Source organism: Mus caroli, unplaced genomic scaffold (assembly GCF_978045245.1).
Source record: "Mus caroli unplaced genomic scaffold, Mus_caroli_1 scaffold_8, whole genome shotgun sequence".
Classification (NCBI taxonomy): Eukaryota; Metazoa; Chordata; class Mammalia; order Rodentia; family Muridae; genus Mus; species Mus caroli.
Window position 1 is genome coordinate 123079251 of NW_028227263.1, and position 26543 is coordinate 123105793.

The 26543-nt window shown below is 42.4% G+C and overlaps 1 protein-coding gene across 2 annotated transcripts in view; it reads right to left on the reverse strand.

Annotated features, from left to right (window-relative positions):
- LOC147003433 (NACHT, LRR and PYD domains-containing protein 4E) overlaps positions 1-24329 on the reverse strand; it is a 44373-nt gene extending 20044 nt beyond the window's left edge. The window contains exons 1-4 of one of the 2 annotated variants that reach the window (XM_085841007.1): positions 24053-24329; positions 12154-13726; positions 2450-2608; positions 1892-2056 (exon numbers count right to left, since the gene is read on the reverse strand). In XM_085841007.1, the coding sequence (XP_085697133.1) occupies positions 1892-2056; positions 2450-2608; positions 12154-13726; positions 24053-24329 (2174 nt within the window). Of the gene's footprint in view, positions 1-1887; positions 2057-2449; positions 2609-12153; positions 13766-24052 lie in introns of those variants that run through there. The other variant, XM_085841008.1, reaches the window with a different exon arrangement.
- Between the last annotated feature and the right edge of the window lie 2214 nt (positions 24330-26543).

Genomic DNA, 26543 nt, shown 5'->3' on the forward strand with positions numbered 1-26543 from the left:
CCTGAGTTCAGTTCCCAGCAACCACATGGTAGCTCACAACCATCTGTAATGGGATTAGATGCCCTTTTCTGGTGTGTCTGAAGACAGCTATAGTGTACTCATATAAATAAAATAAATAGATCTTTTTTTTAAAAGAACTGTAGTTCTCCATACTCATCCCCACCTCCTTTTCTGTCACTAGCCACAAACCAGGAACCATTATCCTTGCCTCTAAGTCCTAACCATCTTTGAACTTTTATTGTGAGGTTCGCATACATATGTTTATAAATGACATCCTTTTGAATCAAATTCATGCCACCAACAATCCCTAAGTTCCATCTAGATATGACCAGTAGCTACAGGATTTTCACCAAGCTTACGGTCAGTCAGAATTTCAACTTTTCAGGTATGAACACCTGCCATGAACACCTGTTCAGGAAGCACATCGAGTCATGTAACATAGATAGAACATGTGCTCAGCATAGATAGAACATGTGCTTAGCATAGATGATAGAACATGTGCTTAGCATAGATAGAACACAAGCTCAGCATAGATAGAACATATGCTTAGCATAGATAGAACATATGCTTAGCATAGACAGAACATGTGCTTAGCATAGATAGAACATGTGCTTAGCATAGATAGAACATGTGCTTAGCATAGATAGAACACAAGCTCAGCATAGACAGAGCATGTGCTTAGCATAGATAGAGCATGTGCTTAGCATAGATAGAACATGTGCTCAGCATAGATAGAACACAAGCTCAGCATAGATAGAGCATGTGCTTAGCATAGATAGAACATGTGCTTAGCAGAAGAGTGCTGAGTTCTATGGTGTCAGAAGCTGTGAAATCTGAACAGAAGCAATGCTTTCCAAAGTGGATACACCCATGTAGAAATTAACTCTCATATTCCACAATCAGCTCAATTTTTTAAAAATTAGACTTACTCATTTTTAAACTTCACATGTGAGTGTTTTGCCTGCATGTGTCCATGTACCAGATGCCTGCAGATGTCAGAAGGTATAAGATCCTGTGGAATTAGAGTTACAGATGGTAGTGAACCACCACATGGGTGCCAAGGATTGAACTCTGGTCTCTGGAAGAGCAATAATAGCTCCCAGCCACCCACTGTTTTACATTATTATAAATTACATTAATTTATTTATTTGCATGTGTGTGTATGCCCAAGCACACATTCTACAGCATGCAAAAGGGGCATGTGAGAGAATGTCAAACAAAAGAGAACAACTTGTAGAAGTTGGTTCTTTACTTCCTTTTCTCCATGTGGGTCCTGGGATAGAACTCAGGTTGTAGGGTTGGTAACAAGTGCCTTAATCCACTGATCCATCTCATTGACCAGCAGTGATCAGTTCTTAAAGTGAGGAAGTCTACACATGAATAATAGAAAAATAGGACACAAGTGCACAAATGAAAAACTGTTGTACTGTGATAGTTTTAATGCCAACTTGACACAGTCTAAAATCACCTAGAAAGGGAGTCTCAATGAGAGCTTCTCTAGATAGGGACATTCTGTGACCATGTTTGTGCATGATTTCTTGATGAAGCCAACTGAGGCAGTAAGACCCCATCCACTGTGGGTGGACCATTCCTCACCATTCCTCAGGAAGCAGGATCTTGACCTGTATAGGAGTGGAGGAAGTCAGTTGATCACTAGCATGTGTGCGTTAGTCTACTCTTGATTGTGCATGAGATGTGACTATGCTTCGAGATTTTTGCTGCCCTGCCTTCCCACAGCAATGTTCTAAAAGCTGAAATTCTGAATCCAGTACACTTTTTTTTTTTTCCTCTGCCATTGCTTAGGTCAGGGCATTTTGTCACAGTAAATGGATCAAAACAAAGATTTCTCCTTTAAGGGGAGTCAGTGAGCTAGGAGAACACACAGACTTACATCAGCTTTTCTATGTTGCACTCTGCCTGGCTCAAGACATCACACAACAGTTTCACATCATTGTGGGACAGGAATGTGAGGCTGAGGTTCAAGTGCTGCAAACGTTGGTTCTGAAACAACTCAAATAACAGGCGGTTATCACATAGTAGAGTCACATTATTTACCCTGTAGAACAAAGAGAGGGATCCATCAGTTTCCACTAAGCTCTCATCTTTGGCAAGATCCTATATCCCATAATGACAGCATAACTCTAAATTCTGTAACCCAGTGACACAGCTCACTAGGTGATTTTTCTCTTCTATGTGGAACTCTGAGAAAAGTTTGGAGACAAGGTTGACTGTCACATAAAGGAAACCCTGCATATGCTTTCATCATTGTACAATTCATGGGACAGCCCTCAATGAAGAATGGTCAGCCACACACGTTAGTGGTACAAAGGCAGTGAGATTCTGCTTTGAACTGTATAAGCCTTCATTTATGCAGTTAGCTGAGAGATGGTGGGAAAGCAAGTCTATAACTTCCATGATATAACTACATCAAAATTGACCTCTTACTTACTCAAGTACTTTAAGGATGCAGCTGGAGTACTTCAGATGACTATACAAGACCAAAAAGGCTCTTTCATTGAAATTAGTGTCTTTCACTTGGAGTACGTGGATATCCTTACTGCTTCTGAGCACAGAGCACACATGATGCCAACAGATGAGTAGCTTTTCCCTGTAACAGAGGACAAAGAAATACATTCCACTGTTAGAAAGTGAATCCAAGGCACTAGGGCGATTGCTCAGTGGTTAAGAGAATTTGCTGTTCTCACAGAGGATCCGAGTTCAGTTTCTATCACCAACATGGTGGCTCACAACCATCTTAACTCCAATGCCAAGGTTATCTGACACACTCTCTGGCCACCATGGGTGCTGTATGCACATGTTATACATGCACATAGCTAGGCAAGACATTTGTACACATAAAATAAAAATAAACAAACGATAAAACCTGCCAGCACTTTTGGTTCTACTCATTTACAAAAAGTTAAGTCAAGCCATTCACAGCACATAAATGTGGCAAACTGACTCCCCGAACAGATTAAGGGTAGCCATCTAAGGTCATTTCATGTTTGCAGTTCTTAGACAGACATGTGGCAAGGTCAGTGGGATTCTGATGTTATAGCTTGAGGGTAGAGATGCAGTTAATGTCTATTGGGAAAAGGCCAGAGAATTCTGAGAATCCTATACATTGGGGACCAGACTTGTTTGGGGTTATCACCTACCCTCCCCACTCCCACAACAGGGTAAGATAATGCATCTAACTTTAAGGAACAATATAGAGAGGAGGAGACTGCATACAAACACAGTAGTGACATAGAGTTGACCAACATAACCCTATATACATGTCTGCATGCAATCTATCCAGGATGCTCTTGAGAGTAGGGCACATCCCTAGTTCATCTCACACATAAGATCACATTCTAAACTGCCTGGCATACTAGCAGAAGGAAATGAGAGAACTGATGCCCTGATTATGGCTGTAGACATAGAATTGCTAGAACAGAAAAAGCACAGGGGCAGCTGGAGCGCAGGGTCGGCTGACACTCGCCAGCTACCCACAACACCCGCCACAGGATCTTAAGACTTCTGGTGAGTGGAACACAGCTTCTGCTCCAATCCAATTGCGTGGGACCTGAGACTGCATTAGTGAGGGAAGCAGAAACCGGCCTGAGTAGGGCCACAGGCCTCATTCGGCCGGATCAGTGCCGGGGTAGCTGGAGCGCAGAGTTGCCTGACACCCGCCAGCTACCCACGACCCCCGCCGCAGGATTTTGGGACTGCTGGTGAGTGGAACACAGCTTCTGCTCCAGTCCAATCACGCGGGACCTGAGACTGCTCTGGTTGGGGAGAGAGAAATCCGGCCTACATAGGGCCACAAGCCTCTTCCGGTCAGAAAAGCACCAGGGCAGCTGGGGCGCAGGGTCGGCTGACACTCGCCAGCTACCCACAACACCCGCCACAGGATCTTAAGACTTCTGGTGAGTGGAACACAGCTTCTGCTCCAATCCAATTGCACGCGGGACCAGAGACTGCATTAGTTAGGGAAGCAGAAAACCGGCCTGAGTAGGACCACAGACCTCTTCCGGCTGGACCAGCACCGGGGTACTGCCAGCTACCCACGACCACCGCCATAGGATTTTGAGACTGCTGGTGAGTGGAACACAGCTTCTGCTCCAATCTTTAAACACCATCAGATCCTTCTACCAAAGGCTATACTCAACAAAACTGGAGAACCTGGATGAAATGGAGAAGTTCCTAGACAGATACCAGGTACCAAAGTTGAATCAAGATCAGGTTAATGATCTAAACAGCCCTATATCCCCCAAAGAAATAGAAGCAGTCATTAATAGTCTCCCAACTAAAAAAAGCCCAGGACCAGATGGGTTGAGTGCAGAGTTCTATCAGACCTTCAAAGAAGATCTAATCCGAGTTCTTCACAAACTATTCCACAAAATAGAAACAGAAGGTACTCTACCCAACTCATTCTATGAAGCCACAATTACTCTGATACCTAAACCACAAAAAGACCCAACAAAGATAGAAAACTTCAGACCAATATCCCTTATGAATATTGATGCAAAAATCCTCAATAAAGTTCTTGCTAACCGAATCCAAGAACACATCAAAACAATCATCCATCCTGCCCAAGTAGGTTTCATTCCAGGGATGCAGGGATGGTTCAATATACGGAAATCCATCAACGTAATCCAGTATATAAACAAACTCAAAGACAAAAACCACATGGTCATCTCGTTAGATGCGGAAAAAGCATTTGACAAGATCCAACACCCATTCATGATAAAAGTCTTGGAAAGATCAGGAATTCAAGGCCCATACCTAAACATGATAAAAGCAATCTACAGCAAACCAGTAGCCAACATCAAAGTAAATGGTCAGAAGCTTGAAGCAATCCCTCTAAAATCAGGGACTAGACAAGGCTGTCCACTTTCTCCATACCTATTCAACATTGTACTTGAAGTCCTAGCCAGAGCAATTCGACAACAAAAGGAGATCAAAGGGATACAAATTGGAAAAGATGAAGTCAAAATATCACTTTTTGCAGATGATATGATAGTATATATAAGTGACCCTAAAAATTCCACCAGAGAACTCCTAAGCCTGATAAACAGCTTCGGTGAAGTAGCTGGATATAAAATTAACTCAAACAAATCAATGGCCTTTCTCTACACAAAGAATAAACAGGCTGAGAAAGAAATTAGGGAAACAACACCCTTCTCAATAGTCACAAATAATATAAAATATCTTGGCGTGACTCTAACTAAGGAAGTGAAAGATCTGTATAATAAAAACTTCAAGTCTCTGAAGAAAGAAATTCTAGAAGATCTCAGAAGATGGAAAGATCTCCCATGCTCATGGATTGGCAGGATCAACATTGTAAAAATGGCTATCTTGCCAAAAGCAATCTACAGATTCAATGCAATCCCCATCAAAATTCCAAATCAATTCTTCAACGAATTAGAAAGTGCAATCTGCAAATTCATCTGGAATAACAAAAAACCTAGGATAGCAAAAACTCTTCTCAAGGATAAAAGAACCTCTGGTGGAATCACCATGCCGGACCTAAAGCTCTACTACAGAGCAATTGTGATAAAAACTGCGTGGTACTGGTATAGTGACAGACAAATAGACCAATGGAATAGAATTGAAGACCCAGAAATGAACCCACACACCTACGGTCACTTGATCTTCGACAAGGGAGCTAAAAACATCCAGTGGAAGAAAGACAGCATTTTCAACAAATGGTGCTGGCACAACTGGTTGTTAACATGTAGAAGAATGCGAATCGATCCATTCCTATCTCCTTGTACTAAGGTCAAGTCTAAGTGGATCAAGGAACTTCACATAAAACCAGAGACACTGAAACTTATAGAGGAGAAAGTGGGGAAAAGCCTTGAAGATATGGGCACAGGGGAAAAATTCCTGAATAGAACAGTAATGGCTTGTGCTGTAAGATCGAGAATTGACAAGTGGGACCTCATGAAACTACAAAGCTTCTGCAAGGCTAAAGACACCATCAATAAGACAAAAAAACCACCAACAGATTGGGAAAGGATCTTCACCTATCCTAAATCAGACAAGGGACTAATATCCAATATATATAAAGAACTCAAGAAGGTGGACTCCAGAAAGTCAAATAACCCCATTAAAAAATGGGGCTCAGAACTGAACAAAGAATTCTCACCTGAGGAATACCGAATGGCAGAGAAACACCTGAAAAAATGTTCAACATCCTTAATCATCAGGGAAATGCAAATCAAAACAACCCTGAGATTCCACCTCACACCAGTCAGAATGGCTAAGATCAAAAATTCAGGTGACAGCAGATGCTGGCGAGGATGTGGAGAAAGAGGAACACTCCTCCATTGTTGGTGGGATTGCAAGCTTGTACAACCACTCTGGAAATCAGTCTGGCAGATCCTCAGAAAATTGGACATAGTACTACCGGAGGATCCAGCAATACCTCTCCTGGGCATATATCCAGAAGATGTCCCAACCGGTAAAAAGGACACATGCTCCACTATGTTCATAGCAGCCCTATTTATAATAGCCAGAAGCTGGAAAGAACCCAGATGTCCCTCAACAGAGGAATGGATACAGAAATTATGGTACATTTACACAATGGAGTACTACTCAGCTATTAAAAAGAATGAATTTATGAAATTCCTAGGCAAATGGATGGACCTGGAGGGCATCATCTTGAGTGAAGTAACACAATCACAAAAGAACTCACACAATATGTATTCACTGATAAGTGGATATTAGCCCAAAACTTAGGATACCCAAGATATAAGATACAATTTGCTAAACGCATGAAACTCAAGAAGAATGAAGACCAAAGTGTGGACACTGTGCCCCTTCTTAGAATTGGGAACAAAACACCCAGGGAAGGAGTTACAGAGACAAAGTTCGTAGCTGTGATGAAAGGATGGACCATTTAAAGACTGCCATATCCAGGGATCCATCCCATAATCAGCTTCTAAACGCTGACACCATTGCATACACTAGCAAGATTTTGCTGAAAGGACCCAAATATAGCTGTCTCTTGTGAGACGATGCCGGGGCCTAGCAAACACAGGAGTGGATGTTCACAGTCAGCTATTGGATGTATCACAGGGCTCCCAATGGAGAAGCTAGAGAAAGTACCCAAGGAGCTAAAGGGATCTGCAACCCTATTGTTGGAACAACATGATGTACTAACCAGAACCCCAGAGCTCTTGTCTCTAGCTGCATATGTATCGAAAGATGGCCTAGTCGGCCATCAATGGAAAGAGAGGCCCATTGGACTTGCAAACTTTACATGCCCCAATATAGGGGAATGCCAGGGCCAAAAGAATGGGAATGGGTGGGTAGGGAAGTGGGGGGCGCTATGGGGGACTTTTGGGATAGCATTGGAAATGTAATTGAGGAAAATATGTAATAAAAATATTAAAAATCAAAAAAAATACAAAAAAAAAAGAATTGCTAGAACAAGCCAGAATGTTACACCAGCAATTTCACCTTTCTCCTCAGAATTTACATAAGCCCTTGCTCGAATTGCCTATGTCCCAATGTAAACATCTTGCAAGGTCCTGTGCAACTTGCACACCTCTTCACCACTGGGTCCCCTTGGCAGAACAGGACTTAACCCTAGAGGTCTACTCCCCAGCGCAACCTGGTAAATGGGTGTCACTCATTACCCAGCCTTTGGTAATCTTAGTTATGTACATATTGTGGTAGATACTTGCTCAGCCTTTGTAGACACTGTGGCCATGGCAGGTGAAAAGGCCTCTCATGTTATTAAGGCCATGAAATCAACAATGGGTAATGGGTAATGGGAGCACCTTGGGCACTCAAGACTGACAATGACCTGCTTACTCATCTCAGCAGTTCAGCACCTTCCTATCCTCATGAAGGATCAGTCACTCCTTTGGGATACCCTATAATCCTCAAGGCCAGGCAAGCACAGAAAGAGCAAATCGTTCCTTGAAGGGAACATTTGCTAGGGCTACCTCCTCAGAATCCAAAAGAGATTCGCACCTAGCCTTGGTGGAGTTCCTGTTCCATGTGAACTTTCTCTCCTTAGATGAGAAAGGGATGAGTCCTGCTAGCTTACAAACATTGGGCATTTTTGCAGCCGAGGGATGCTCCCCTCCCATTAGTTAGATGGAGGGACCCAATAACCTGTCAATGGCAACTGTCTGCTCCACTTCTGACAAGGGGGCAAGGTTATGCTTGTGTTTCCCCCAGGACACAACTGTGCCAATATGGGTACCCTCAAGTAATGTTGGCCTGGCTATGGAGCGGGGGCAATGAAGGAGCCAGAAGAAGACCAGGATATGGAGACATAATGTACATACTGTGTTTATTAGTTTTCTTCAGCCTGGGAGGGCCGATGAGCTTTGAGTTTTGATGCCCTTGCCCCCATTCTTTTGCCTGTGGCAGCTAACTCCCCAGCCTATCCTGTTCTTCTCTCTTCCAACATGAGTTTGGGTTTGTCCTTCATGGACTCAGTCACTACTACACAACAATTAGAAGGCACTTGGCCCACAGAGGAAATTCTCTACTTTACCACCTAATGTCTCCTCAAGTCGGTTCTTGTATCCAACTACACAATATGACCATGAGGAACTTTCATGGTAATCTAACCTATGGCACCATGTTAGGCATGGAACTTCACATTCCCCTTACTGATTATAAATCCCCAAAGGATCCCCCAAGCATATCACGCCCACCCCTGCCTCGCTGTCCAAGGGTCCCTCAAATGCCCACTTTCGTAGGACTTCCTATCCCTTGGGAGCACTGCCAGCCTGCACTAGGTATAAAATTCACAAGGGACTACCCAATATGGTCATCTAACCTCACACTTGGTATGTGGACATTTACCTCACATGATGCTTCCAATATTACTCCTTATGTTAACAGGGATCCCATTAGATTCTAATATGACCCCACTATGAGCAATTGGAATTTGTGTGGTACCTCTAATTGTCTTAATTTATGCCCCTTACTCTCCTAAAGGGAGGCTGTCTCTTTAATGGGACAATATTAAGAGGCTGTTTGACACCTTGTGGATAGCCACTAATGCTATGATGAGAAGAATTTTCATACTAATAATTATTTTATTTAAATGTCTCTCACAGCATATCTCCATGCGGTGTTCCATAAATAAGGCAATCCTCCAGGTGCTGATGACTCTAAAAAATCCTGATTGCACCCGCCACCCCCCAAGGAAGTGATCAAAGCACGGATGGCAGAGATCTGTGAAACCGCCATGTAGGCTTTTCCTCATCTCCCCCTTGTGTGACATGCCTCCAAAGTGTGGCATGCCTCTTTTAGGGCTGGTAGTCAGTGATGGGTAAGATCCTAGAAGACAGGACAACTTAAGACAGGCACAGTCCAGTATCCTGGGAATCCTCTGAGCAGGGTCAACAATGTCAAGGCAGTGGCACCCAGGCTCCCACTAGGCTAAAAACAAAAGGGTGGATATGGTGGATATATAGCAGGAACTGCAGGAAACTATCAACACTGGGGGCCATGCATCTGCATGCAGGAGGACCAAATTGAGGACTGTATGAGAGAGCAAGGATTGCTGGTGCAAGCAGTGCCAGCCAGATGGGAACTGCTGTTTAGAACAGATACTTGAGACCAATGGGGGCTTGGGTGGAGGGTATTAAAGGAGTTTGCAGCAGTGCTCAGATGAGCTTGCTGCAGCATTTCTCAACTGCTTCCAGAGTCTGTGTCAGTGACTCTGTGCCAACTCACCCAAAATCCCCAAGAACAGGTAAGGTCAGGTAGAGAGCTGTCCAGGGAATAGGCAACAAATGCAGAGCACTTGGCAGTGTTGAACTTGAGAAATCCTGCCTTACAGTTAACCTTGGTAGTTTTAGAATGAAACATGAGGCAGGGTTCCAGAGTCCCTGAGTCAAACCTGAGCAAGGATCTCCTGGCTCAAGCTTCAGATACCACTGTTTACTCAGTACGTATCTTGGATAATATATGTGACCTCTCTGCCTACTTTCCTCGGGTCTAGCAGAATAATCAAATTTGCCTTGTCACATTTCTTACTGTGCTTGCGTGCCATATCACGTGTGTGAAGGTCAAAGGACAACTTGCAGGAATCAGTTTTCCTACTCTGTGGTCTAAGGAATAGAACTTAGGTCATCAGAGGTGAGGCACCTTTTATCCACTGAGCCATCTTGGCAGCTCACCTTACATGTTTCTGAGTATGAAATGAGTCAATTTAGTACATGTTTTTGTGTGTATATGTTTGTGAATACATGCACTTATGCATGTGTGTGCATGTATGTGCCTGCATATGGAAGCCATGACTCTACCTCTTTACTGTTGGGATTGTAGGTGCATGCTGCTAGGCACAGCGTTTTTAAAATAAATGTGGATCCAGGGGATGAAACTGAAGTTCTCATACTTGTGCAGCAACTGAGCCATCCCCATATTCCCCACAACACTTAATGTTTACAAGGAAGTTTGCAACTAGGAGGCTGAGAGAGAGTCTGAGTGGGATGCTCATATCTCAGAAGGGCAGAAACACACACAGGACATACACCATCCCACTCCATGCTCACAGTATAGTGGGCTAACATCATTGCTGCTTTGATAACAAGACCACTATAACTAAGAAAAGGAAAGTCTTAAGGATAGATTCCAGGGCTCCTAAAACAGTCAACTTAGGGTATTCTATTGCTGTAGAAAGATCAGAAGTTCAAGGCCATCTTTGATTACAGAATGACTAGAAAGCTAAACCACATCTCAAAAAAAAAAAATGAATTGGGGCTGAAATTCCTGGTGAAGTGCTAGCCTAGTATATATGATGACATGGGCTCTATTCTCAGGATGGAAAAATGTGTCAAGAGATCATAAATTATACACATGTATTTTTTGTTGTTTGTTTGCTTGTGGGTTTTGTTTTTGGAGACAGAATCTCACTCTTTAGACCAGATGCACCTGGAACCCACTTTGTATGTGGCCCAGACTAGTTTAAGATGCTCAGAGAACTTCTTGCCTCAGTTCCCTGAATGCTGGGGTTACAAGCATGAGACCCCCCCTTCCCTGACTCAGTTTAATTAATATTTTGTACTCCTTATATACACTGTGTTATGTATTATAGGCCTCTCCTGCACTTGCTATATATAAGCAATGATGACCCTGAGTTTCTGACCTGGCTCCACTATCTGAGAACTTGGATTACAGACATGCACCACTATACTCAGTTATATGATGCTGGGGAACAAATCCTGGACATGTGCAGTATAGCAGGCAATACTCTGCGAACTGAACTACTTCCTGGGCCCCTGTACATATGAACTGATGTGATACTGCTACTCCATATATATGCACAACTAATAATTAAGAAACATTCTCAGGCATGGAGGCACATGCCTTTAGTTCCAGGACTCTGCAGACAGGCAGGTGGATATCAGAGTTCCAGACTTGCCACAGCTACATAGTGAGATCCTGTCTCAAAACAATTATGAAAAAATAAATATTAATAAGATCAAATAGTATATCTTTCAAAGAGTCAATCCAGGGCTCAAAATGGAACCTGTTGGACTGGAGACAGTTCAAGTGTTAAGAGTGTTCATCTTTCTTCAGAGAATAAGAATTTGGATCCCAGAACCCACATCTGGCAGTTAGCTATAGTTCCAGGGGATCGGATGCCACTGAGGCCATCTCCACATGTGTGCATACTAACATGCAGCCACATACACATAAAATAAAAATGAATCTTAAAATCAATGGGGATTTAGCTCAGTGGTAGAGCGCTTGCCTAGCAAGCGCAAGGCCCTGGGTTTGGTCCTCAGCTCTGGAAAAAAAAAAAAAATGGAAGCTATTGACCAAAAAGGTGAATTTGTTATTTTCCCCCTTTAAAAGCTCTACTTTGTTTTTAAATTTATTTTTTAAAATGTTTAATTGAAATAGAATTACATCCCTTTCCCTCCCCTGTCCTTGTGGTACACTCTCACCTCTCAAGGTGACAACCTTTTTATCATTTTTATATGTACATGCATACACACACACACACACACAACCTGTTGAGGTTTTTGTTGTTGTTGTTGTTGTGTGTGTGTGCGGTTTGTAGGCCCACCACTCACTATTAGTTAGTATGGGTGAGTTTTGAATCTGTCTGTATAAATCACTGATACACAGGGTCAGATTCTGAAAAGGGGACAGAAAGGAAAGATAAGTGAATGGACTCACGTATAGCTGTGTTCTTGACCTTCACTCAGGACATTCTGGGTTGAAAAGGATAGTTTCTTCAGTGTAGAACAGTGTTGTAAGCAGTGGGCAGCAACAATAACATCAGAATAATCCTTAGCCACAAATTTAATCTGTTTCATACAGTTCATAACTTGTGCTAAGAAGGCTTCATCGTCCATCTCAAACAGACAGTAAAACAGCTTCATGCCATCTATCTGTTCTTGAAGCTCTTCATTGCCACTTATAGTTTCCAGGCACTGATACAACTGATGCTTTATTTCCTGGGACAACTGGCGGCCAAAAAATGCCTCTAGCTTTTTTTGTTCTGATTCATGTAAAAGGCCAAAGATGAAAGAGCCAAAAAAAATCCACTGTACTTTGACTTTCTTTAGAAATGTAAATATGAGTGCCTCTATACTTTTAACATCCTGGCTAGGGTGGTCCACATGGCCCTTGAGCAGATGAAAGATGGCAGCACAGACCTCCTGGATAGATGGGTGGAGGAAAATGTAAGATTTTTCAGATTCCTTGCTCTTTTCAAGGATCCTTACATCCAGCAGTGTGGAGATATCAGAGTCCATGATCCCATTTCTCCTGAGAGCCTCCTCACCAAACACAAATGTGTCAGTCCACATGCCCTCAGCGGCCAGAGAACACAAGCCCTGCAGCTGCTCTTGGATTTTCTTACTTGGATATTGGGCACTTTGGGGAATGAACAAATTGAAGATGTAAGTGGTATACAGGGAGGTGGTACGTCGGCAGATTGAGACTGGGTCTCTTCCCTTCTCTATCTCTTTTTTTAGACAAGTAGACACCATCCAGCAGAGCACAGGGACTTGACATACAGAGAACAGCTGCTCATTTTCTCTCACCAAACTGAAGATTTCCTGGGTTCTGTTCCTATCTTGGAACAAGCTGTAGAAATACATCTTAATATTGCTCTCATTGAATCCTGCCATCATTTTTACATTTGTGCACTCAATCCTGTCCTCTATTTTCTCAAAAGTCTCTGGGGTAGCAGAGATGAGGAAAGAGGATTCGGGGAGCATCTTCCTCCTGAGCAAACTGCTCATCAGTATATTCACTGGCTGCTTCTCCATGCAGTCATCACACAGCTCCGACTCCCATTCAGACATATCACATTCCATCACTTCCAAGCTGTCGATGACAAATAAGAGTTTCTCTGGTTGGGATAGGATCTCCTCTATGGGAGCTGAGGCGTTGGGCCACTCTTTGGAGATCAATTCTGCCAGGCTTGCTCTCTTCATCTTCTTCACATCTTGACAGCAGAAGTAGAAGATATAGGAGAATTTGTTCTGAAACACCATGCCTTCTGACCAGGCAAGCATTAACTTTGTCAACATCAGTGACTTGCCAATTCCTGCCACTCCTTGCAGGAACACCATGTGTGGCTTCTTTCCAGTCATCTTTGATATGAGAAGGTTCTCAAAATGATCACAGTCATCCTGGGTAAATTTCTGCTTAAGGGAATCTTTATCTTTGATGTTAAACTTTCTGGCATAATCATGGGTCAGCTTCTTCTTCAAATGAGCTTGATATAACTTTGAGTGTCCTGAGTCAGTGAGCACAAGGGAAAAAAAGTCCACAACATATCAACGTTAAGTTAAACATTCATCCACACAGAGTCTGACCTAGACATTTTAATTCTCAGAATGTATTCTTTAAAAGTATTTATTTGTTTATTGTTTTGTTTGTTTGTTTGTTGTTGTTGTTGTTGTTTTGAGACAGGGTTTCTCTGTATAGCCATGGCTGTTCTGGAACTCACTTTGTAGACCAGGCTGGCCTCGAACTCAGAAATCTGCCTGCCTCTGCCTCCTGAGTGCTGGGATTAAAGGCGTGCACCACCACCGCTCAGCAAAAGTATTTATTTTTAACTATGTGTATGTTGGTGGATTCCTGTGGAGGTCAGAAGTGTTAAACCCACTCTCTCCTCCCCTAGCTGGATTCACAACAGTCCATGAGCAGCTCCCCATAGGTGCTGGGGATTGAACTCATATGTTGGATAGTAAAACCATGCCAGGAAATTTGGTAAGATAGAGCGGGTTGAGACCCAAAGACTCAGTGGGCACACACCTGAGGCTTAGGTGACTCCCTGTCCCCTGGCAGACTCTTGACTTGGAACATGGACCACACTCCTTATATAAAAGAAATGTGTCCTATGGTCATGTAGGCCCAAAACAGAGTTCTCCATGCTAATGAGGTACCTAGGCCCAGAGGGTTGAGCCAATAGGCTTCCCTTTCCAGACATTTCTCCTTGCATAAGATATTTAATTCTCAGGTCTACACTGAGAAGTAGGTATGGCACATTATGCATCCATTTTCCACCATGAACAACCAATAAGCTGATTAGAACCACGGAGTGTCTCTTTCATCAAGATCTGCAGTGGGGAGCCATGAAGAAGGCATTTGACTACAGAGCCACAACTTAATTCTCCCATAGAAGACCTCTGTGCTCCCAGCCACAACAGCCACTAAGCCTGCCTCTGCCAAGCTGAGGACAATCACCCCACAGGGATAAACCAGAGTTCCCCCTTACATCCTCCACCCCTGTCCCAGGCTAGATGCTGCTCTCAGCCCTCTGACCTGACTCCATTCTCTGCTCTTTCAAGACTCCCAGTGGCGCCTAGATGCCCAAGAGTAAGAGAACCCTGTGGCCTTACTGAAGGCTTGGGGACCCACAAACCAGCTCTGGCTTTCCCACCCCATGAAGCAGTGTCTCTGTGCATCCCAACAGCCTGGCACCGCCCCCCAACAGACACACACTCAGGTCCTCTGCAAGAGTGGGATATGCTCCTAGTCACGGAGTCATTTCTTCAGCCCCCTTATGATGTGTGTTTTTAGAAGTTGGTAAGCTGTAGACCCAGAACAACGCTAGTTAATATGAGAAGACTTTCACTGACCCTGGAGCACAGTAGCATTGCTCTGAGTGTCAGGAACATTCTTATCTGAGAATGGGCTGACCCTAATTCTGCAACAGGAAGAGAATTCATAATAGCCAGAAACTGGAAACCAACCTAGCTGTCCTGCAACTAAAGAATGGATACAGAAAATGTGGTACATCTACACAATGGAATACTATTCAGCTATTAAAAACCAAGACATCATGAATTATTCAGGCAAATAGGTGGAACTTGAGAATATTATGTTGAGTAAGATAGTCCAGTTCCCAAAGGGCATCATCATATGTACTCACTTAAAAGTGGATAAAATACAGCCATAAAATACAGGTACCATGGTACACTCCACAGAACCAAAGAAGCTAAACAAGAAGGAAGGCCTAAGCACAGAAGCTTGAATTTCACTTAGAAGGGATAATGAAATAGTCATGAGAGGCAGATGCAGGGAGAGAACTGGAGGGAAGGGAGATGGGGAGGGAAATGGGGGGTTCAGGGGGAGGACAGGAGATATGGCCATATGGCCATGAAAATGAATGGAAATCTGCAACTGATGGGGGTGAGGAGGTGGAGGGCATCTCCAGGACTAGACACAGCCTGGGACAAGGGAGATGCACAAGAATCAATGGGGGTGATCTTAGCTGTGATCACTACATTGGGGACATGGAACCTGGATATAGGTAGGCTACTTCCTATATCCAGACAGGAACTTCAGTAAAGCAATAGAGACACCAACCCACCCACAAAATTTTTAACCCAAAATTTATCATGTCTACAGATGTGATGGTTTGTATATGCTTGGCCTACATAGTGGCACAATTAGGAAGTGTAGCCTTGTTGGAGTACGTGTGTTACTGTGGGTATGGGCCTTAATACCCTTGTCCTAGTTGCCTGGAAGTGAGTTTTCTGCTAGCTGCCCTTGGGATAAGAGATGGAACTCTCTGCTCCTCCAGTCCCACGTATGCCTGGTCACTGCCATGCTTCCTGCCTTGAAGATACTGGACTGAACCTCTGAACCTGTCCCCAACTCAAAGAGAGGAGAAGAAAAAAAGGGTGATAGGGAAGGATTGTGGGAGAGGGTGACTGGGAGGGGGCAGTGAGCAGTATATAAAGTGAATAAGTAAAAATAATAAAGAAATATATGGACAGGGAATGAAGGGCCTAAGGACCGTGAGAAACAAAAGCCAAACTAAAGTATAGACTTTTTGAAAAGAAAAGGAGGCCCTCTGGTCAGCGCCAGCTCCAGGTCACCTTGGACACAAACTCAGCAGATGGTCCCATGGTCCCCAGAGGACTCTCCACACATCTTAGGATCACAGGTGAGTGGAACACAACATCTGTTCCAAACCAACTGTGACAAGCCTGTGACAGCAGGAGCAAGGACACGGGAGCTCCGCCTGACCAGCAGCTTGGGTTCCTTCTGATCTGTGCTGGTACACCTTGGTTTTGAACACACCAGACAGCCCCACAGTCCCCAGAAAAGACACCACTTCCAGGTGCTGTAACATGCCCAGGCTCTTAGGATTCCAGGATCTCAGGATAACAGGAGCTTGGTCACACCAGGATCTCAGGGTCTCAGAGGAAACTTGACTGCCAAGAACTCTGACACACACAGAATCTCAGATTCACAGAAGCCTGGAAACACAGGATCACAGAGAAAGCTGGACTCTGAAGAGTCCTGAATCACCTGGCATTATAGGAAGGACAGGCTCCAACCAGATATATTGAGGGCAGCAAGCACTTGAGATAATCAGATGGCAGGAGGCAAGCAACAGAAACGACAGAAACCAAGGTTACTTGGCATAATCAGAACCAAACTCTCCCACCACAGCAAGTCCTGGATACACCATCACTCCAGAAAAGCAAGATATAGATCTAAAGTCACTTCTCATGATGATGATGGAGGACTTTAAGGAGGAAATAAATAACTCCCTTAAAGAAATAAAGGAAAATACATGTAAACAGCTAGAAGCCCTTAAAGAGGAAACGCAAAAATCGCTTAAAGAGTATAGGAAAACACTACCAAACAGGAACTAAAAATGGAAGTAGAAACAATAAAGAAATCACAAGGGGAGACAATTCTGTAGATAGAAATCCTAGGAAAGAAATCAAGAACCATAGATCAGGAACAGAATTCAAGAGATGGAAGAGAGAATCTCAGGTGCAGAAGATTCCATAGAAAACATGGACACAACAATCAAAGAAAATGCAAAATGAAAAAAGATCCTAACTCAAAACATCCAAGAAATCCAGAACACAATGAGAAAACCAAACCTAAGGATAATTGATATAGAAGAGAATGAAGATTTTCAACTTAAAGGGCCAGTAAATATCTTCAATAAAATTATAGAAAAAAACTTCCCTAACCTAAAGAAAGAGATGCCCATGAACATACAAGAAGCCTACAGAACTCCAAATGGACTGGGCCAGAAAAGAAATTCCTCCCGACACATAATAATCAGAACAACAAATCCACTAAATAAGGATAGAATATTAAAAGCATTAAGGGAAAAAGATCAAGTAACATATAAAGGGAGAACTATCAGAATTACACGAGATTTCTCACCAGAGACTATACAAGCCATAAGATCCTGGACAGATGTTATACAGACCCTAAGAGAACACAAATGCCAGCCCAGGGTACTATACATACCAAAACTTTCAATTAGCATAGATGGAGAAACCAAAGTATTCCATGACAAAACCAAAATCACACAATAACTTTCCACGAATCCAGCCCTTCAAAGGATAATAACAGGAAAACTCCAACACAAGAAGGGAAATGACATCCTAGAAAAAGCAAGAAAGTAATCCTTCAACAAACCTAAAAGAAGATAGCCGAAAGAACAGAATCCCAACTCTAACAACAAAAATAACAGGAAGTAACAATTATTTTCCTTAAAATCTCTTAATATCAATGGACTCAATTCCCCAGTAAAAAGACATAGACTAACAGACTGGCTACATAAATGAGACCCAACATTTTGTTGCATACAGGAAACCCACCTCAGAGACAAAGACAGACACTGCCTCAGAGTAAAAGGCTGGAAAACAATTTTCCAAGCACTGGTCTGAAGAAACAAGCTGGAGTAGCCATTCTAATACCTAATAAAATCGACTTTGATCCCAAAGTTATCATAAAAGACAAGAAGAGGCACTTCATGCTCATCAAAGGTAAAATCTTCCACACTGAATTCTCAATTCTGAATATCTATGCTACAAATGCAGGGGAATCCATATTCATTAAAGAAACTTTAGTGAAGCTCAAAGCACACATTTTTAAAGCATAGAATAGTAGTGGGAGACTTTAGCAACCCACTCTCATCAACAGACAGACCCTGGAAACAGAAACTAAACAAAGACACAGTGAAACTAACAGAAATTATGAAACACGTGGATTTAACAGATATCTAGAGAACATTGTACCCTAAAACAAAAGGATCTATCTTCTTCACAGTACCTCATGGTACCGTCTCTAAAATTGACCAAATAATTGGTCATAAAACAGGCCTCAACAGTTAAAAAATTTTGAAATTGTCCCATGCATCCTATCAGATCACCAGAGACTAAGGCAGATCTTCAATAACAACATGAATAATAGAAAGCCAACATTGACAAGGAAGCTAAACAACACTCTACTCAATGATAACTTGGTCAAGGAAGAAATAAAGAAATTAAAGACTTTTTAGAGTTTACTGAAAATGAAACCACAACATACCCAAACTTATGGGACACAGTGAAAGCAGTTCTTAAAAGGAAAACTCATAACTCTGAGTGCCTCCAAAAAGAAACTAGAGAGAGCATACGCTAGCAGCTTGACAGTACACCTAAAAGCTCTAGAACAAAAGGAAGCAAAATCACCCAAGAGTAGTAGATGGCAGGAAATAAGCAAACCCAGGGCTGATATCAACCAAGTGGAAACAAAGAGAACTATTCAAAGAATCAACCAAACCAGGTGCTGGTTCTTTGAGAAAATCAACAAGATAGATAAACACTTAGCCAGACTTACTAGAGGGCACAGGGATAGTATCCTAATTTAAAAAAATCAGAAATGAAAAGGGAGACATAACAACAGATCCTGAGGAAATCCAAAGAATCATCATATCCTACTACAAAAGGCTATACTCAACAAGAGTGGATAACCTGGATGAAATGGAGAATTTACTAGACAGATACCAGGTACGAAAGTTAAACCCAGGTCAGATTAATGATCTGAACAGTCCCATATCCCCTAAAGAAATATAATAGTCATTAATAGTCTCAAAACCAAAAAAGCCCAGGACCAGATGGGTTTAGTGCAGAGTTCTATCAGACCTTCAAAGAAGACCTAATTCCCATTCTCCTCAAACTATTTCACAAAATAGAAACAGAAGGTACTCCACCCAATTCATGCTATGAAGCCACAATTACTCTGGTACCTAAACCACACAAAGACCCAACAAAGAAAGAGAACTTTAAAACAATTTCCCTTATGAATATTGATTCAAAAATACTCAATAAAATCCTCGCAAACCGAATCCAAGAACACATCAAAAAGATCATCCGTCATGACTAAGTAGGCTTCATGCCAGGGATTCAGGGATGGTTTAATATACGGAAATCCATCAATGTAATCCACTATATAAACAAACTCAAAGACAAAAACCACATGATCATCTCCTTAGATGATGAAAAAGCATTTGACAAAATCCAACGCGCATTCATGTTAAAAGTCTTGGAAAGATCAGGAATTCAAGGCCCATTCTGAAACACAATAAAAGCAATATACAGCAAACCAGTAGCCAACATCAAACTAAATGGAGAGAAACTTGAAGCAGTCCCACTAAAATCAGGGACTAGACAAGGCTGCCCACTTTCTCCCTACCTATTCAATTTAGTACTTGAAGTCCTAGCCAGAGCAGTTCGATAACAAAAGGAGATCAAGGGGATACAAATTGGAAAGGAAGATGTCAAAAATATCACTATTTGCAGATGATATGATAGTATATATACGTGACCCTAAAAATTCCACCAGAGAACTCCTAAACCTGATAAACAGCTTCAGCGCAGAAGCTGGATATAAAACTAACTCAAACAAATCAGTGGCCTTTCTCTACACAAAGGATAAATAGGCTGAGAAAGAAATTAGGAAAACACCACCCTTCACAATAATCACAAATAATATAAAATACCTGGGTGTGACTATAACTAAGAAAGTGAAAAATCTGTATGATAAGAACTTCAAGTCTCTGAAGAAAGAAATCAAAGATCTCAGAAGATGGAGAGATCCCCCATACTCATGGATTGGCAGGATCAATATAGTAAAAATGGCTATCTTGCCAAAAGCTATCTACAGATTCAATGCAATCCCCATCAATAGTCCAACTCAATTCTCCAATGAATTAGAAAGGGCAATTTGCAAATTCATCTGGAATAACAAAAAAACTTGGATAGCAAAAAATATTCTCAACAATAAAAGAACCTCTGGGGGAATCACCATGCCGGACATCAAGCTGTACTACAGAGCAATTGTGATAAAAACTGCATAGTACTGGTACAGAGACAAACAGGTAGATCAATGGAATGGAATTGAAGACCCAGAAATGAACCCACACACCTATGGTCACTTGATCTTTGACAAGGGAGCTAAAACCATCCAGTGGAAAAAAGACAGCTTTATTAACAAATGGTGCTGGCACAACTGGTGGTTGTCATGTAGAAGAATGAGAATTGATCCATTCTTATCTCCTTTTACAAAGCTCAAGTCTAAGTGGATCAAGGAACTCCACATAAAACCAGAGACTCTGAAACTTATAGAGGAGAAAGTGGAGAAAAGCCTCAAAGATATATGGACACAGGGGAAAATTTCCTGAACAGAAGAGCAATGTCTTGTGCAGTAAGATCAAGAATTGACAAACGGTAGCTCATAAAATTCCAAAGCTTCTGTAAGGCAAAAAACACTGTCAATAAGACAAAAAGGCCACCAACAGATTGGGAAAGGATCTTTACCAATCCTAAATCTGATAGGGGAATAATATCCAATATATACAAAGATCTCAAGAAGTTGGACTCCAGAAAATCAAATAACCCTATTTAAAAAATGGGGTACAGAGCTAAACAAAGAATTCTCAATTGAAATACCGAAGGGCTGAGAGGTACCTGAAAAAATGTTCAACATCCTTAATCATCAGGGGAATGCAAATCAAAACAACCATGAGATTCCACCTCACGCCAGTCAGAATGGCTAAGATCAAAAATTCATGTGACAGCAGATGCTGGCAAGGATATGGAGAAAGAGGAACACTCCTCCATTGTTGGTGGGATTGCAAGCATGTACAACCACTCTGGAAATCAGGTTTGCAGAAAATTGGACATAGTATTACCGGAAGATCCAGCAATACCTCTACTGGGCATATACCCAGAAGATGTTCTAACTTGTAATAAGAACACGTGCTCCACTATGTTCATAGCAGCTTTACTTATAATAGCCAGAAGCTGGAAAGAACCCAGATGTCCCTCAACAGAAAAATGGATACAGAAAATGTGGTACATTTACACAATGGATTACTACTCAGCAGTTTAAAAACAATGAATTTATGAAATTCTTAGGCAAATGGATATATCTGGAGGATATCATCCTGAGTGAGGTAACCCAATCACAAAAGAACACACATGATATGCACTTACTGATAAGTGGATATTAGCCCAGAAACTTAGAATACCTAAGATACAATTTGCAAAACACATGAAACTCAAGAAGAAGGAAGACCAAAGTGTGGATACTTTGTTCCTTCTTAGAATGGGGAACATAATACCCATGGAAGGAGTTACAGAGACAATGTTTGGAGCAGAGCCTGAAGGAGTGACCATCCAGAGACTGCCCCACTTGGGGATCCACCCCATTAACAACCACCAAACCCAGACACTAGGCAGATATCAAGAAGAGCCTGCTGACAGGAGCCTGATATAGCTGTCTCTTGTGAGGCTCTGCCAGTGCCTGGCAAATACAGAAGTGGATGCTCACAGTCATCCATTGGACGGAGCACAAGGTCCCCAATGAAGGAGCTAGAGAAATACCCAGGGAGCTGAAGGGGACTGAAGACCCATAGAAGGAACAATATGAACTAACCTGTACTCCCCAGAGCTCCTTCACCAATCAAAGAAAACACATGGTGGAACTTGTGGCTCTAGCTATATATGTAGCAGAGGATGGCCTAGTTGGTCATCAATGGGAGGATAAGCCCTTGGTCCTGTGAAGGTTCTATGCCCCAGTATAGCGGAATGCCAGGACCAGGAATGGAAGTGGGTGAGTTGGGGATCAGAGGAAAGGGATATGGGATAGGGGGTTTTCAGAGGGGAAACTAGGAAAGGGGATAACATTTGAAATGTAAATAAAGAAAATATCTAATAAAAAAAGAAAAGGAGATATATACAAGTTATTGTATAAAGATATATATGATGGCATTCAAGAGAGCTGAGTGGTTAAAAGCACCAAGAGGACCTGGGTTCAATTCCAAGCATTCACATGACATCATCCACATTCTTTAGGTCCAGTACCAGATCTGATGTCCATTTCTAGCTTTCAAGGGCACTGTCCATACATGGGGCACAAACATATATGCAGCTACTCTCATATGTACATAATATAATTTCTAACTGTTCTTATGTATTTTGATTATAAATTGAAGATTTAAATATGCTCAACTAGAATCCCAGAAGAAGGTGGGATATAAAGAACAGCACAGAGACAATCTTTAAACAAATATAGACTGAAGAGTAAAGAATATCATATAGCTACAGATCTAAGACAACTAGTGAATCCCAAGAAGGCTGGGCTTAGAAAAAAAAAAAAAAAAAAAAAACCTACATCCAGGCTTATCATGGAGCCACAAGGACAAAGACATGAATGGAGCCTTAAAGCAGCCATACTATCTTATACCAGAATAAAGACATGTCTGACTCTTATATCACAATGTTCACAAAACATGGATTTTTTTATATAAGATTTTGCTTGTTAAAATCAAAACATCCACAGTCACAACATAGACTGAGAAATCTGCTTCACACTGTAGTACATAGCTGTTTCAAATACATATGTGATATGTATGTGGGAGGGTGAGGGGGTGGGCACAGGTTGACACTGGTATCTTCTTCAAATACTCTCTGCTTTTTAAAAGATTGATTTGTTTTCAATTTGGGTGAATAGATGCTTTTGTCTGCATGAATGCATGCACACCGGCATTGTGCACTGCTCTCAGAGGACAGAAGAAGGCACTGAATACCCTGGAACTGGAGTTATGGATGGTTGTGAAGCACCAGGCAGGTTCTGAAAACAGAGCCATGGTTCTCTGTAGGCACCCAATCTCATTTCTTTTTCAAGACAGGGATTCTCTGTATAGTCCTGGCTGTCCTGGAACTCACTCTGTAGACCAGGCTGGTCTCGAACTCAGAAATTCACCTCCTCTGCCTCCTGAGTGCTGGGATTAAAGGCATGCGCCACCACTGCCTGGCTCTATCTCATTTTTTTTTTTGAGACAATTTTTTTTAAGTTGGCTTAAAACTTGCCAAACTGACTGACCACTTGCTACAATGCCTTGCTTTTATGTGGTTGCTGAGATCCAAAGTCAGACGGTCATGTTTACATAGCAAGCAGACAAAGCCATATTCCTAGACCCTATAAATATGATTTATTGCTGGTGTGTTCTGTTGCTACTACCCTAAATTCTCAGTATTACCATTTCACTATAGAGTTAAGGCTCCAGTTTAGATTCAGGGGAACATTATTAATGTCCTGGGTGGAAGTTTAACTGAATAGGTTAGGGCATGCTACCCTCATACATTTGATACACAGACTAGACCTAATGTGTCTACATTAAGCTGCCTCCTTTCTCAAGCAGAAGAATATCCCATGACACCCAATGCCCTAGGGTATATGGGCATGAAGAACAGTTATCAAAACTATGGCATGATCCTCACCCACTGTAAAGCAGCTTTGACCAACTCACCAGCAATCTCTCTTCCTGCCTTCTCCATGAGATCCTTCCTATTCATCTTCTGGAAGATTTTGAAGGTCATATCCCAGGCTTGCTTCTCCTCATAATGTTTCAACAGTAATTTGGCAAGGTCTTCACGAGATGCCTTCTTCACTTCTGTCCAAGAAATCTGTTTCGGCCCCAACTGCAAAATCTCCTGTTGGAGTAATTCCTTAAACTTCATGAATTCTTTCTTGTTTAGCTCTTCCAAGTACCACATAAGGCCAAAATCAGAAAAAAATGACGCCATCGTGTGTTAAGGAAGAGAGATGCGTCTTCGGAGAGGTGAATACAAGGAATAAGAAACAGATGGGATCTGTGGGAAAATCAGGCAAGCAGCTGAGTTAAGCACAAAGCAAAAAAGGGGAGAGGAGCAGGGAAGTGGTAGAGCTGGTAAAGTGTTTGCTGCACAAGTGTAGGAACATAAGCTGTGTCCTCAGCATTTATGTAACAAGCAGGGTGTGCAGCCACAGAACCTTCAACCTACTAGATGTCTTGCCTGCAAGATGTGCTAGGTTAATGATGATCTAGAACTTTTGAGACTGGCCAACCAGTGACTGGTACAACTTGAGGCCCACACCATGAGAGGGAGCCCATGTCTGAGACTATGTTGATGGCCAGGAACCAGAGGCTGCTCAGCACAGAGATCAAAGATGGAACCAAACACAACTGGCAAAAAAAAAGAAGTTAATGAAATTATTTTTCTGCTATATTCGTACATCAGTGCCTAGCTTGATTATCATCAGAGGCAATGTCCAGCAACAGAGAGGAGCAGATGCAGGGACCCACAGCCAAACACTAGGCGAAGTCAGGAGAACCCCACAGAAGGGGAGGAAGGGCTGTAGAAGCCAGAGGGGTCAAGGACACCATGAGAACACATCACACAGAATCAACTAAGCAGGGCTCACTGAGGCTCATGGAGACTTAAAGAGACCATCGCAGAGCCTGCATGGGTCTGCACTAGGTCCTCTGCATAGATGTTATGATTGTGCAGCTTGTTGATTTCCTGGGACCTCCCCCCCCCCCAACAGCAGAAGTGGAGAGTGTCCCTAACTTGTCTGCCTGCACTTGAAACCCTTTTCTTCCTACCGGGTTGCCTCATCCAGCTTTGATATCAGGGTTTGTGCCCAGGCTTACTATATTTGCTTTGCAGTGTTTAACGGACATCCCTGGGAGGCTTACTCTTATTTTAAAGGGAAATGAAGTAGAAGTGGATCTAGGGGACAGGGAAGTGTATGCGAGGGGGACTGGGAGAAGAGGAATTAGGGGAAACTGTGGTTGGGGTAGAATATATGTTAAGGGAAAAAAAGAGTGTGATGGCCCAGTCTTGCGATCCCAGCACTGGGAAGGCAGACACAGGAGGATCCCTGAAGCCTGCCGGCCAGCTTTATTTAGCCAGATTTGCTGAGCTCCAGGTTTACTGAGAGATCCTGTGTCAACAATCAGGTAGAGAGTAATTGAGGAAGACACTTGATGTCAGTATCTGGCTTCCACACAAACACCCCAGTCCCCATCTCCACACATACTTGTAGTCACTAACTCATCACATACTGCACTGTTCATTGTATGTGATAAATAGGGCAGAGAGGTTTACAGTATGGTCTCATTGTAACTCTCATCCCATTGGAAGCATCACTAAAACAACAGTGGTTCTCAATGGTCTCAAAGATGAAACCATTCCATACAGTTTCTCAAGTTTTTGGTGACCTCCAACTATAATGTTAATTTTGCTAGTTCTGTAATTTTGAGACTTTATGAATACCAATGTACATATCTATTTTCCTAAGGTCCTGGGTAACTCCTGTGAAATAGTCACTGACCCCTCAAACACTGACCCGCAGGTTGAGAACCACTGCTACATCACTTGGAAAACAGCAAGGTGAGATTTATTACTCTAAAGAATTACTGATTGGGCTGGGGTGATGGCTCAGCAATTAAGAACATTTGGTTCTCTTGCAGAAGACCCACATTTGGTTTGTACCATTTACACTAGGGATCTCCCAGCTGTGTATAAGTTTAGCTCCAGGGGATCTGACACCCTCTTATGGACTCTGCAGGCAGGACACACATGTGATGCTCCTACATACACTCAGGCACACACATACCCATACATGTTAAAAGAATACTGGTACCTCTACTTCTATGATACCAGGTAGAATGCTAATACAGGACAATACTTATGATGCTATTATCATAACAGTATTATGGGACAGGATACACTTCTGGCATAATACAGCTGTAAATATTATCAGGTAGCTGGGTCCAGTGGCACAGACCTGGGATCCCAGCTACTTCAGAGGCTAAGGCTGGAGGATTTCAAATTCAGGGTCTGCCTACAAACATAGTGAAGTCAAGGCAAGCCTGGGCACCTTAGTGAAACCTTGTCTCAAAGAAAAAAATGGGGCTGCAGAGATGGCTGAGTGGGTAGGAGCTCTGGATGTTCTTCCAGAGAATCTGGGTTAAT